Genomic DNA, 12,609 nt, shown 5'->3' with positions numbered 1-12,609 from the left:
GGCAGCTGGCCTCCCCCCGCCAGTGTGGAACCCTAACCCGGCGGCCCCTCGGGCCTCCCGGGCACTCCCTCCGCACCCCGCCTGGCTTCCTGTGTGTTCTGTATGTTCTGTTTCTTTGCTTAGAGGTACTTGTTTTGTGGAGACAGCCCAGGGTCTGGGTGGTGGGAGGCAAGGGCTGACCCCAGTTATGTGTTTGCAGGTACTTTTTATTTTGTGGGTGGGTGTTGGCATGTTGGTGCGTTTGTGTGCGTGCGTGCGTGTGCGTGGACAGATGGTTCGATTCTTTCCTCACTGAACAAGGGAGTCTGATCCGAGACTTCTGATTTTTTTCTACCTCTTAAATTCATAAGAACGATAAGACGGTGAGTGGCCCATGAGACTGAGACTGGGATTCTTTGGTTGTCCCTAGCGTCCTGTGGAGCTGGGGGGTGCCCCACCCTCCCCTCCGGGCTCCCCTAGGATCTAGGGCAGAGCTGGGCCAAAGACAACAGGGAGGAGCTTTGGGGTGGGGCATGTGTGTGCTGGACCGTGTCTCAGGGAGCCCTGTGGGCATAATCCGTGGGCTTACTGTGTGTGACCTGGAGCAGCCTCCGGTCAGAGAGTGGAACATGTGTGTGGGTGCATGCGTGAGTGTGCGCGTGTTGGGGTGCTGAGTGGAGTTCAGCTGGAGGCCAGGGCCCCCCTCCTCAGCCTTCCCCTTTCCCTGCACATCTGGACAAGACCTGGGGCCCAGACCAGCAGGGCCGGTGGGGGGGGGGGGCAGGGCCTCGGACGCCTGATCCAAACCAAAGTGTTTCCATGTCTTCCTGGGGTGGGGGATGGACATTCGCAGAGCACACCCTGTAGCCTCCCCCTGAAAGGGACAAGGCCTCACGGCCGGAGCTTGGGCAGGAGCGCCCTCTTCTCCCAGGCTCTCTCTCTAATTTGTCTGTTGTTGTTTTATAAATTCTTTTTTTTTTCTTTTTAAGTTCAGACCAAATAGTCCTTGAGTCTCTGCCCCCTCCTCCCTTTTGAGAACGAACCTTCAGCTGAAACTGAGCCTGAGCTTGGGGAGTGGAGGGTCCCCTGTCCTTCTCCCCCTCCACCGGGCCACTCCTTCAGCACTTACTTAACCACACGACACAAAGTCTGTACTGCCGAGGATGGCGTGCGACAGCGCGCGCAGCAGCAAGCCTGGCGGGAGCGCCCGCCTGACGCAGAGGAATGGGGACACACAGCAGGCGACTGAGCCTCCGAACTTCAGGGACGGGGGCAGATGCCCCCGACACTCAATGACATTTGTACGACCTAGTATTGTATCCAACCTTAGTGGTGTATCGGAACCTTTTTCTGTATTTTAAATGAGAAAACAAAACACTAGTTTCATATTTAAGATTTTAAGGGTGGGGGTGGGGGAGCGAACGCTTTTCTGTTGGTTTGTTTTGTAACTTCATGTCATGGCGTGTGTGAGCGAGCGAGTGCTGGTGTGCGTGTGCGCGTGGAGATGAGCCTCAAGGGGAGCGCAGGGGCAGGAGTGGAGTGGGGGCGGCCGGGGGACCCTCGACCTGGCTCGCTCCCAAAGGTCTTCGGAGAAACAGGAGATAGGAACCCAGACAGCAGGCTTGGGGGGAGAGGAGAAGGGCAAGAAGCTCATACCCAAAATCACAAACCTATTTTTTAAACCAAAGCACATTTAAATGAGTATGGAACCTCACTCGGCTCACGAAAGAATCCGAATATGTTTATCTCATTGTTTACATAAACTTTTACAGTTTCAGACCTCAGTAGATGGAAGGACCAGTCCCAATGCATCCCAGTTTTTCCACTCACAGCCCCCAGCCCCGGGGGATTTGCCTTATGCTCCCAGCAGCTCACCGGAGTCTTAGCGTGCTGGGGTGGCATGAGACCTTCTGGGCAGCTCCAACCCCGGACGGCACCAAAGAGCCTCGACCAGTCCTGGCCGGCTGGCCAGGACTGGCCGCAGGATCCCAAGTTTGGGCTTGGCACAGGGATGGGGGCAGCCCCAGGGAGGACCAATATCAGGTGGGGGGTCTGCCTAGGGCACCAGTCCCCCCCTTGCCAAAGAGTGGAGCTTGTGTGGGTGGGTCTGGGCTGCGCCGGCTCCTGGCCCTTCTCAAAGATGGTGCAGACACTCTTTTACAGTGTTCTTTTTGTATCAATCTGTATGTGCAGTGATGAATGTATTTATTTCTCAGACTGGGGCACACTGGCCACTACCCCCTGGCCAGCTCGGGCTGCAGGAGCAGCTCTTCCCGGATTGCAAAAAATAATACACGAGACAAACGTAAAAGGCAAGAACAGAACCTCAGAGACTTGCAGCAGCGTAGCCATATGCCACGACCTGGAGAGACTGGCCCTGCGTGGCTGTGCGGACAAGGCTTGGTCTCATTGGGTCTGTCCACAGTGACCGCAGAACTTCTACCATTGATTCCAGGGGTGGGGCCCACCCCCCCACCCCGCTTCGGCTTGTCAGTATTTGCCACTTTGGTGCAGGAGTGCAGGCTGGGCTGGAGGGAGCAGGGTGTAGTATGTCCGTCCATCGTCTCACACACACACACACACACACACACATCCACACATGCGCGTGCACCTGCACGTGTCCTGTGTTAGCAATAAGGTTCCTGAGCAGTGCACCTCTCCTGGAGGCCAAACAGAGGGCAATGGAGGGGCAGGCAGGGGGGCCCCCAGAGCATTCCTTTGCCCTCCGTCCGAGACCAAGGGCCTCAACATCTTAGAATCGTGTGCTGGGGGCAGGATATCTTAGGGAATGGGGATGGATACAGCCAGAGCTTCAATCTGACATTCCATGGAGGTGAGGGGGAGGAGAGGATTGGGAATGACATCAGGACCCCCTCCAGCCTCTTCCTTGCCAGGGGGGGGAAAGGGTTTTCCTCCTATCCATTAGTTCCTGCCCCCTTCCCCCCCAGCCCCACTATTTATTGCTGTAATTTATTGACCTCAGAAATGCTGCATCAGGACCTCGGGGCAGGGGAATTCTCCAGGGCTCTCCCCACAGACACACTCAGTGGGGCCTCAGGGGGCCAGGTGCTGAGGGGAACCTCCCATGTCCCTCCCTGCCTGCTCAGTATTTGAGCCCTTGGGGCCTCAGGCTGGGGACTGACCCATTTTGCAAATACCTCGTCTGGGTTGGGGGGGGGGAGGGTTATAGCTGTTTTATTTAAGTCAAACTGGAAGAGGGATCTCCTGTTTCCTGGGAGGGCGAGGAGGGCTCCCAGGACTGCACTCCTGTACCAGCCATTGCCCTTGGCATCACTCGGCCCATTTCCCTCCAGATTTTGGAATTCAGGTCAGAGCCACTGGAACCTGGGGCTCCCAAGTGTCATAAGAGAAATTCAGAAAGTCTGATCTCCATTCAGAAGTGTGCAGTCTTAATGTACAGTGATGAGAAACTGCTATTTTATGATCTTTTCATTAAAAGCTTGGTTGAAAATGAGCCTGTGTCCTTCACTGCTTCTGTTGCGAGTTCATTCGACCTTTGGGTAAAGCCTGGCAAAGGACAAAAAGCCCTTCCCTTTTTGCAAAGGGAGCTGGCCCTGCCTTGTTCTGCAGATGAGGGAGTTTGAGCCTCGCCCCGTCTTGTTGGCTTTCATTCCCCAGCTGGTCTCGTGGAGGTGGTGGGCAGCCACGGGCTTCCTCTGGCCTGTCTCCATTCCCACCTGTCTTGATTCTGTTTTCATAATTCAGTGCCTTTGAAGGCCTCTCTTGTGCCAGTATGATCTGACACGGATCAGTAGGAGGAAGTGACTTGTCCCTTTGGAAACGGTACATCGCTCATTGAGGAGGAAGAGCTTGCCCGGTCGTGTTGGTCGCTGCTCGGATAAAGGGTCGATGCAGAGAGGTTAATGTTTGCTGTCATGACAGAGCATCAGGCTGCTGTGCTCTGTCTCGCTTTCTAGAATGGAACCACTGAAGTTAACCTTGGCCTCCGAAGTCTGGAGACCCCGTGGACAAGTCACTCCTCAGGATCTGTTTCAAAGTGAGAGGGTCAGATTAAATCACTAAGTGAGGCTGAATCACCCATCAGTCTGTGATCTTGAGATATCAAAATCCCTTCATTTTCCATACAGACACTGGACACCACGAGTATTCCTTCTGTACTTCCTCCACATCATGGACTCTGGGAATCCTGGGTCTTTGTGGTCCATCTTTTCTCCTAACCCCCACCCCCTTCATTGTCAATTGTAAGCCTTCTTGAAGGTCTCTTGCTCCCACATGCTTCCAACTCACTTCCCTTCCCTCCGTTACTTGCCTTAAAACCACAGTCCAGAAACTTGCAGCCAGATCTGCAAAACCATCCACCTCACCGACTTTTTTTGCCTATCCTGTGCCGTGCCATGCCCTGCTCTGAGGTGAGCATTGGGAAGGATGCACACCCAGGTCCAGATGGAAAATATTCACACACTTACTGTCAGCAAATTGTACCTAGGGGAGGCACAAATTGAGAGCTGTGTGAGGCCCTAGGAAAGAGTCTGGGCTCCAGGAGCCCCTGGGAAATGTTTTGTGGAGGGGGTGCCATTGGATCTGGATCTTTGGAGGAATGAGAATGATCTCAACAGGTGTAAACGTGGGAGGGGGACATTCCAATCACAGGAACAGCTGGAGCAGGGGGGGAAGGGGAGGTGTCGGGGAGGGCAGGCGAAGCCTGGGGATGATAAATTTGGCCCGGCCACATTATCCATGAAACAAGTGGGAGATGAGGCAGGAAAAGCAGATTTTGCACCTCCCTCAGTACCAAGCTACCATGTTAGGGTTCTGTTTCCTCGATGCCGGAGAATCTCAAAGACAGCCCTAAATCTGGGGGACTTGAAAAGATTAAAGCACCCCTCCAACCTCCTCACTCTTGGCTCTCGGGAAGTCTTTCCTGACGTTAAACCTAAATTTGTCCTTTTGCGACTTCTAATCAGTGCTTTTGGTTCTGCCCTATGAGGGCCAAGGAAGTCTAGTTCTGCATTTTGTGGAACCCTCCCACCTTGACCCTTGTCTTCCCTGAGCTAAATAAACATCCCCAGTTCCTTCCACCGACCCTCTGGTGGCAGCTGGTAGGATCTGCCTCTAGAAAAGTGCTAGCTTCTCAGCTTTTTTCCTTCAACGTGGCCGGACCTGAGCTGAGGAATCAGTCAAGGTCTCGGCCCGACCTGCTCATTCTACATCCAGGAGAGCAACCCAAGGTCCTGGCCCGACAGATTGAACAAGCAGTCACTTCTCATGAAGATTCGCCACGTGTCACCACCCACTTGGCTTCTGGGGTAATTGATGTTTTGGACCTACGGAAAGGAATTTATATTTATCCTCATGATGTTTCACCACCTTAGTTCGGGTCTGTCATTGCTCTCTGTTGAAAACTTTGTGGGTCTCAATTAAGACCCCCATCCATTCCTCTGAGCTTTAGGTATTTCCCAGATTGGGTAAACTGCTGTGAGGATCATCCTGATTTCACAAGGCTCCACCCTTGGGACGCGTCCCAACCTCTCTGGGCCTGCCTTCTCCGACGCCCTCTCGGGATTCAGAACCAGCCCCTTCATCCAGTCACCTCTGAAGAGTCAGGAACTTAACAGAAGCTGCACGGTAGGGTAGGGGTAGTCGATGATACATAAAGAAGCTAAACCACCACCAGAAGTCTGGGGAATGGGACATCAGAGACCAAGCCAGAGAGGAGAAGGTTGAAGCATTTCCCCTGGGAGACTCTTCAGAGCAGGAGGTCCTGGCTGGGGACTGGACCTGTCATGTCCAGACCAGGGCCATGAAGCTCATGGGAATGGGGGGCACCAAGCCAGCCCTCGCTGACTTGGCAAGCCCCATATTCATGTCATCCGTGTTCCAGTTGTTGGAACCAGTGAATCTGGCCGGGAGGGAGTGCCGGAGGCCAGGGCTGTGGATTGGACCCCTCTGGTCTGGGCACTCTGGGAGAGGGGTGCCCTGTGTACCAGTGTGCAGATCAGTAGCATCCAGGGCATTGAGTGGTTAGGGGCCATGCCCAGGGACACACAGCTACTTTTGTGTCGAGGCTGGACTTGAACCCAGGCCGAGTCTGACTCGAGTTCATACATTTATTATGTGTGAGTCTGCCTGGATTCCAGGACTACAGGAAAGCTCCGTGGGGTTTACTAGGGTGGTGAGTCTAAACCAGGAAGAGGGCAGCAGGGAGGGATGGTTGGTGGTGGGGAGGCTGCTAGGACTTTGGACCATGGAGTCAAAGGCTGGTGGATGGAGCCAGAGGAAGAGGGAGATAGACTGGGAGAACTGGGCAGGGGGCTGCGAAGGACCCGAAGGTTAGAAGGGGTAAAGAGGGAGGGAAGTTGATGCGGGTCCTGGACTGAGCTCTCTTACTCTACCCCTGGAGGGGTGAGAGTGCCCACGGTGAGCTCTGGAGAGAAGTCAACGAGGCCTTTCTTAAGTGCCTACTGTGTGCCGAGCCCTCTGCACGGGAAGGAGGCTGGGGTGGGGCCCAGGCCATTGTGACGCCTGATGACCCCTCAGAATGGGTCCAGGGCAGAGCCAGGCACAGAGGGCTCGGTCAGGGCCGGGCTGGGCCAGGCTCGGCGAGGAGGGCGTCTGGCCAGGCGGACGCATGGCAGAAGCTGAAGAAATCCTGCTCCAGCTTCAGAAGGACAACAGAGATGGACGGCTGAGGAAGCAGGAGCTGGAGGAGCTGATGAGGATCCTAGAGACGGAAAGCGATAGCCTGGTTCTGACACTGAGGAGCCTGAGGGAGCGCGAGCGCAGGTGAGCCTCCCCTCCCCCACCCCATGAGCCTTGTGGAGTCAGGAGCTGGAAGGGAGATGGGGGCGCCTCTCCAGAGACCCCCATCCAGGCTGCGAGGGGCGAGGAGGAAAGAGGAAACTGAGGCCCGGAGAGGGGGAGGGGCTTCCAGAGGCCGCAGGAGCGTTAATAGAATCCTAGGGTTCTAGAGGTGGGGAGGAGCCGGAGATCCTCAGGTGTGGACTCCTTCATTATTTATCCAGGTAAACTGAGACCCAGCTTTTGCTTTTATTTTTAAAATTTGGTAAATTGTATCGAGGCATTTCATTTTTGCATCACAGAATGTATTGCTAGACAGAGACAGAATAACAGAGACAGAGAAAGAGAGAGAGAGAGAGAGAGATTCTGAAAACCTAGAGAGGCTCAAACAGGAGAGAATGACCAGGGTCAGAGGCTGCAGGTCAGAGGTCGAGGATGGGAGATAAGGCCCCTGAGAGGTCATTCACTGGATGGAGCAGTCCCACTGAACCCCAGTAAGCGGAGAGGAAATAGAGGCCCCTGATGGACGGTCCTTCATGAGTTCAGCCACCCAAGGCGGGACAGACAAGGTCTGTTACTGGGGCTGGGTGGGTGAGCTGAGTGAGGGCTTTTGAAGAAGGCGGACACGGGCAGTCTCGGTGTCCAGTAGACAGGGAAAGACTGAAGCCAAGGGAGGGAAAGGGGCTGCCTTGGGTCAATCTGCTGGAGGAGCCAGATGGTGTGGGGTCACTGGTGTGTGTCTGAGGAGAAGGGCCACCTCACTGTGTGAGACAGGGACGGAGAAGGAGGGAGGGAGGGAGGAAGGCATCTGGGGGTGGGAGAGGAGAAGCAGGAGAGAAGAGGGAGCCTTCTGTCGATGGCTGGCCTCCATTTTGTCAGTAAAATCGGAGGCAGAGTTTTCAGCTGAGAATCAGGGTTCGGGGTCCAAGACTCATTCTTCGTCCGATAAGCGTCTAGTATGCATCGGGTCCGGAAATTCCAAGATGAAAACAAGACAGTGTTTGCCATCAGAAAGCTCTGGAAGGCCCCAGCTGTTGGACAGTGTTTCTAGTGGAACACACCTCCCTGTGATGTCTACAGTTCCTCTGCCCTCTGAGGCCAGGCAGGCCGAAGCTGGCTCTTCTGCCCCAGGGCATCCCTACAGATACTTAAGCTGCCATCAATCCCACTTGTCCCCCCCCCCCCCCACAAGCCTTCTCTTCTCCAGCCTAAGTGAAATCAGTTCCTCAAACTGACCCTCATGTGTGAAGGGTCATCTCCCCATCCTGAGATTCTCATCTGGAAACTCATCTGACAGCCTCGTTCTTCAGCTGGGGCCCCTGTGGGGCACAGCACACCCCTCTTCTGCTAAGACTGTGGCTGGCTTTTTTTTTTTTTTAGTGGTAATTTTTATTTATTTTTTTGTTTTCAACATTGATTTCCACAAGATTTTGAGTTCTAAATTTTCACCCCATTTCGCCCCTCCCCCACCCCAAGATGGCAGGCATTCTGAATACCCCTTCCCCTAGTCTGCCTTCCCTTCTATCTCTCCCCCCGCCTTCTCTTATCCCCTTCCCCTTCTATTTTCCTGTAGGGCAGGATGGATTTCTGTACCCCATTTCCTGTATTTCTTATTTCCCAGTTGCATGTGAAAACATTTTTTTTTAAACATGTGTTTTTAAAACTTTGGGTTCCAAATTTTCTCCCTTCCTCCCTCCCCACCCCCCCTCATTGAAAAGGCAAGCAACTCAATATAGGTTATATATGGGCAGTTATGCAAAAACACTTCCATAGTAGACATGCTGTGAAAAACTAACTCTATTTCCCTAAATCCTATCCTGCCCCCCCCATTTATTCTATTCTTTCTTTTGACCCTGTCCCTCCTCAGAAGTATTTGCTTCTGATTACCCCCTTTCCCAATCTGCCCTCCTCTCTATCATCCCCCTACTCTCTTGTCCCCTTCCCCTCCTATTTTCCTGTAGGGTAAGACAGATTTCCATATCCAATTGAGTGTGTATGTTATACCCTCCTTAAGTCAAATCCTATGAGAATAAGATTCACTCATTCCCTCTCACCTTCCTCCATTTCCCCTCCACTGTAAGAGCCTTTTCTTTTCTGTTTTTTTTTTGTGAGATAATTTACCCCATTCTACCTCTCCCTTTCTCCTTCTCCTGGTATAATCCTCTCTCACCCCTTAATTTTATTCTCCAGATATGACCCCTTCATCTTCAGCTCACCCTGTGCCCTCTGTCTACTGTGGCTGGCTTTGTGGGGCCTTCTCGATGGCCAAATCACACTGTGGAGTCTGATTGAGAGTGGCCCACCGAGCACCCCCAGGGCTTTTCCCTATGAATTGTTTTCTCACCCACTGGAAATTATGCAATAGATTCCCTCCCCCCCAATCAACGGAGGGAGCCTTATTAGATTTCACCTTCCCAAAGAGAAGCAGAATACAGAAGCAGCCAGAGAGCTGGAGCCCCAGGGCCAGGAGGATCTGGGTTCTGATCCTGCCTCTGGCCCGTCACTTGCCCTCTCACTCATGAGACTCTCTGACACAGAGAAGGTGCCAGCCCCCACTTCTTCACCAGGGAGATTCTGGCCCGTTACTCAGGAGATGGTGACAACAGTTCCCATCCCTAATTTCATTTTAATGGATTCTAGCGTGTTGAAATCCTTTTTGGATCCCAGTCCTGCCATCTGGAATGTGGGCCTGCCCTTTTTTTGGCCTCATCAGCCCTAGTAAACATTTTTTTTCTTTTCCATTTTTTTGAATATTTTTTATTTTTATTTTTTTATTAATTTTTTTTGATTTATCAATAATCACTTCCATATGCTTTTGAGTTTAAATTTTTCTCCCCCTTCCTCCCCACCACCCTCCCTAAGACGGCACACAATCTGATATAGGCTGTACATTTACATTCATATTAAACATATTTTCACATTAGTGATGTTGTAAGCAGAAATTAAAATCAATAGGAGGAACCATCAGAAAGGGGAAACAAAACTGAACAGAAGAGAAAAAAAATAACAATTTGGCTTCCATAGTTCTTTCTTTGGGTGTGGATGGCATTTTCCATCACAAGGCCTCTGGAGATGTCTTAGATCCTTGTATTGCCAGGAAGGGTTAAGTTTATCAATATTAGTCATCACACAACATGGCTGTTACTATGTACAATGTTCTCCTGGTTCTGCTCACTTCACTCAGCATCAGTCCATACAAGTCTTTCCAGGTTTTTCTGAAGTCAGCCTGTTCATCATTTCTTATAGCACAGTAGTATTCCATCACATTCATATACCACAGCTTGCTCAGCCATTCCCCAGTGGATGGGCATCCCCTCAATTTCCAATTCTTTGCCACCACAGAAAGAGCTGCTATGAATATTTTTGTACATGTGGGTCCTTTTCCCATCTGTGTGATCTCTTTGGGATATAGCCCCTAGTAAACATTCTGAACGGGACTGTGCCATGGACAGAGCGCAGGGAGCACGGGCGCCCGCCATCACCTCGGGAAGGACTCCTGTTGGGTTCCAGCTGTTCCTTCAACCCGCTTAGTGAGCAGGGGGTGGTGCGAGCCCAGCTAGGGAGCTGCCCTCATCTTGACATCCGAGCATCTTTGGGCCTGAGCACCTCTAACCTTGCCACCTTCTGGACCTCGCCATCTTGTTCACCACTCAGGGGCTTGATCACTTGCCATTGCTGCGACGCAGACCACGAGAACAGGTTCCTGATGAGCTCAGGCTCCCCCTTCCTCGTGATCCCGAAGCCCCCCAAGTCCCCACTTTCCTAGCCTTGAGCTCGGCGCCCTCACTCAGGCCTTCTGAGGCCAAGCCCAGGCTCCACGAACTTCCGTCTTGTCCCTAGACAAGAATCCCAGATGAGACAGCAGTGGGAGGGACCTCCGAGGCTGCCTGGGGCGCAATGGGGACACGATTTAAGTGCCGCAAAGCTCTTTTGATACCCTGTGCTATTTGATCCTGTGAGGCAGGCACGGCGGGCTATTATCCCCACTTGACAGATGAAGAAACTGGGGCTCAGGTTAGGAGCCATGCTGCATTCCAGCGTCCCTGACAAGCGGTCATCCTCATCTCCACTGGGAGACCTCCAGGGGGCCAAGGAGGCCAGAGCAGCCTGGCGAGAGGCCTTGGTCAATGGAGATCCCTGTTCAGCAATGCAGTGAGATGGCAGATTGCCGTATCCCCTGGCTGGCCTCCTCCGACCTGGACATTTCTGCCACCTCCCAAAGCTCTTCCCACACTCTCTGAACATCCCCAGAAGTCCCGGTGCAGCCCGGACACACCTGCCTTCTCTGGCCGGGACCCCAGCCCAGAAGGCCCGGGGCCAGAGGAGATCTCACTGTCTGCCCCTCCGCGCTCTCATAGGTGCAGGCTGGCACAAACCACCGACAAGGGCGGGCTGGACGCAGGGACCCAGGAGGGCGGGGGAGGAGGGGGAGCGGAAAAAGGCTAAGGGGGAGGAGGAAGAGGAGGGGGAGGGGGAAAAAGGGGAAGGGGGACGAGGGGGGGCGGAGGCAATTTCATTTTAGCTCCGTGTCCCCAGCTCCCAGTACAGCCTGGTACACAGTAGGTGCTTAATAAAGACCTGTTGGGCCGGCTCAGCGGAGAGGCAGCACAACCCTGTTCCCCGGCCCACTCATGCTCAGTGCCTCCCTCCCGTAGCCTTCAGCGGAGGCTGAACCAGGCAGCCGGGGCCCTCCGAGGGGAGGCCGAGGACGTGGTCAAGAGCCGAGCGGCCCGCACCCTGGAGCTCATCGCTGAGGCTGCCGCGCAAAAGCTTATCCTGGTGAGGGGTCCGGGAGCCGGGACTGGGGCTGGGGGCCGGGGACTCGAACCCAGACCCTGCCCCTTCCTTGACTCTCGGCCCGCCGGCTCTTCTTCAGGAGAGGAACAACCAGTTACTTCAAAAAGAATGGGAAGAGCTTTCCAGTCAGGTACGGGGTCTGGGGCGGGGGGGGGGGGGGGGGGGAAGATAGCCGGAAGCCTTGAGCGACGGCGAAGCACGGGGGCCAGGGCCCCACGCAAGGAAGACCCTGCTCCTCTCGGCGACCTCCTGGGCGCGCCACTGGGCCTCTCCGGGCTGGACTGTAAGATTTCTGAGGGCCCTCCCGGCTCCAGCCACGTGCCTGCCCTCGCTAAGCCTCAGTTTCCCCAGCTGTAAATGGGGCGCGTGTGGACTATATTATGACCAGACGTAGGCTGCCCACCTCCCTCTCCCCCCAGAACGATTCATTGACATGCCCTCCCTGGCCCTCCCGGCCTCCCCGGACCCCACTTGCCTCCTCTCTCCCACAGCTGTTCTACTACGGGGGGGAGCTGCAATGTCAGCGGAGGCAGCACCGGCGCCTGCAGGCGGAGCTGCTGAGCCTACAGGTGGGGGGGCGGGGGGGGGGGGGGGGGGGACCCCGCCGGGGCTCCGGCCACGGCCAAGAGGAGGCTGACCCGGCCCGTCTGTCCTTCGTGTAGGAACAGCTGGAGATAATGGAGTCGAGGTCCGTCCTCCAGGCGGAGGGGATCCAGAAGGTGAGTGTGAGCGTGAGTGTGAGAGCGTGTGTGCGTGTGTGCGAGCACGTTGTGTGTGAGAGCGTGTGCGCGTGTGAGAGCGTGTGTGCGCGTGTGTGAGAGCGTGTGTGTGTAAGCGTGTGCGCGTGTGAGAGCGTGCGCGCGCGCGCGTGTGAGAGCGTGTGTGTAAGCGTGTGCGAGCGTGTGTGCGCGTTGTGTGAGAGTGTGTGTGCGTGTGAGCGCGCGTGTGCGTGCGAGAGCGTGTGTGCGTGTGTAAGCGTGTGCGAGCGTGTGTGCGCGTTGTGTGTGAGCGCGTGTGCGTGTGTGTGAGCGCGTGTGCGTGTCTGCGCATTGG

The 12,609-nt window shown here is 54.6% G+C and overlaps 1 protein-coding gene across 1 annotated transcript in view; it reads left to right on the top strand.

The window, feature by feature from the left end:
- Positions 1 to 6,589: 6,589 nt before the first annotated feature.
- TMEM191C (transmembrane protein 191C) overlaps positions 6,590 to 12,609 on the top strand; it is an 8,028-nt gene continuing 2,008 nt past the window's right edge. The window contains exons 1-5 of the mRNA XM_027847497.1: positions 6,590 to 6,744; positions 11,415 to 11,538; positions 11,636 to 11,686; positions 12,048 to 12,125; positions 12,219 to 12,275. Coding sequence (XP_027703298.1) covers positions 6,590 to 6,744; positions 11,415 to 11,538; positions 11,636 to 11,686; positions 12,048 to 12,125; positions 12,219 to 12,275 — 465 coding nt within the window. The remainder of the gene's footprint in view (positions 6,745 to 11,414; positions 11,539 to 11,635; positions 11,687 to 12,047; positions 12,126 to 12,218; positions 12,276 to 12,609) is intronic.

The sequence above is a fragment of the Vombatus ursinus genome, unplaced genomic scaffold (assembly GCF_900497805.2).
Source record: "Vombatus ursinus unplaced genomic scaffold, bare-nosed wombat genome assembly UNPS02015411.1, whole genome shotgun sequence".
Lineage (NCBI taxonomy): Eukaryota > Metazoa > Chordata > Mammalia > Diprotodontia > Vombatidae > Vombatus > Vombatus ursinus.
The sequence above is the reverse complement of the archived record's forward strand: the minus strand, read 5'-3'. Positions and strand labels throughout refer to the sequence as shown.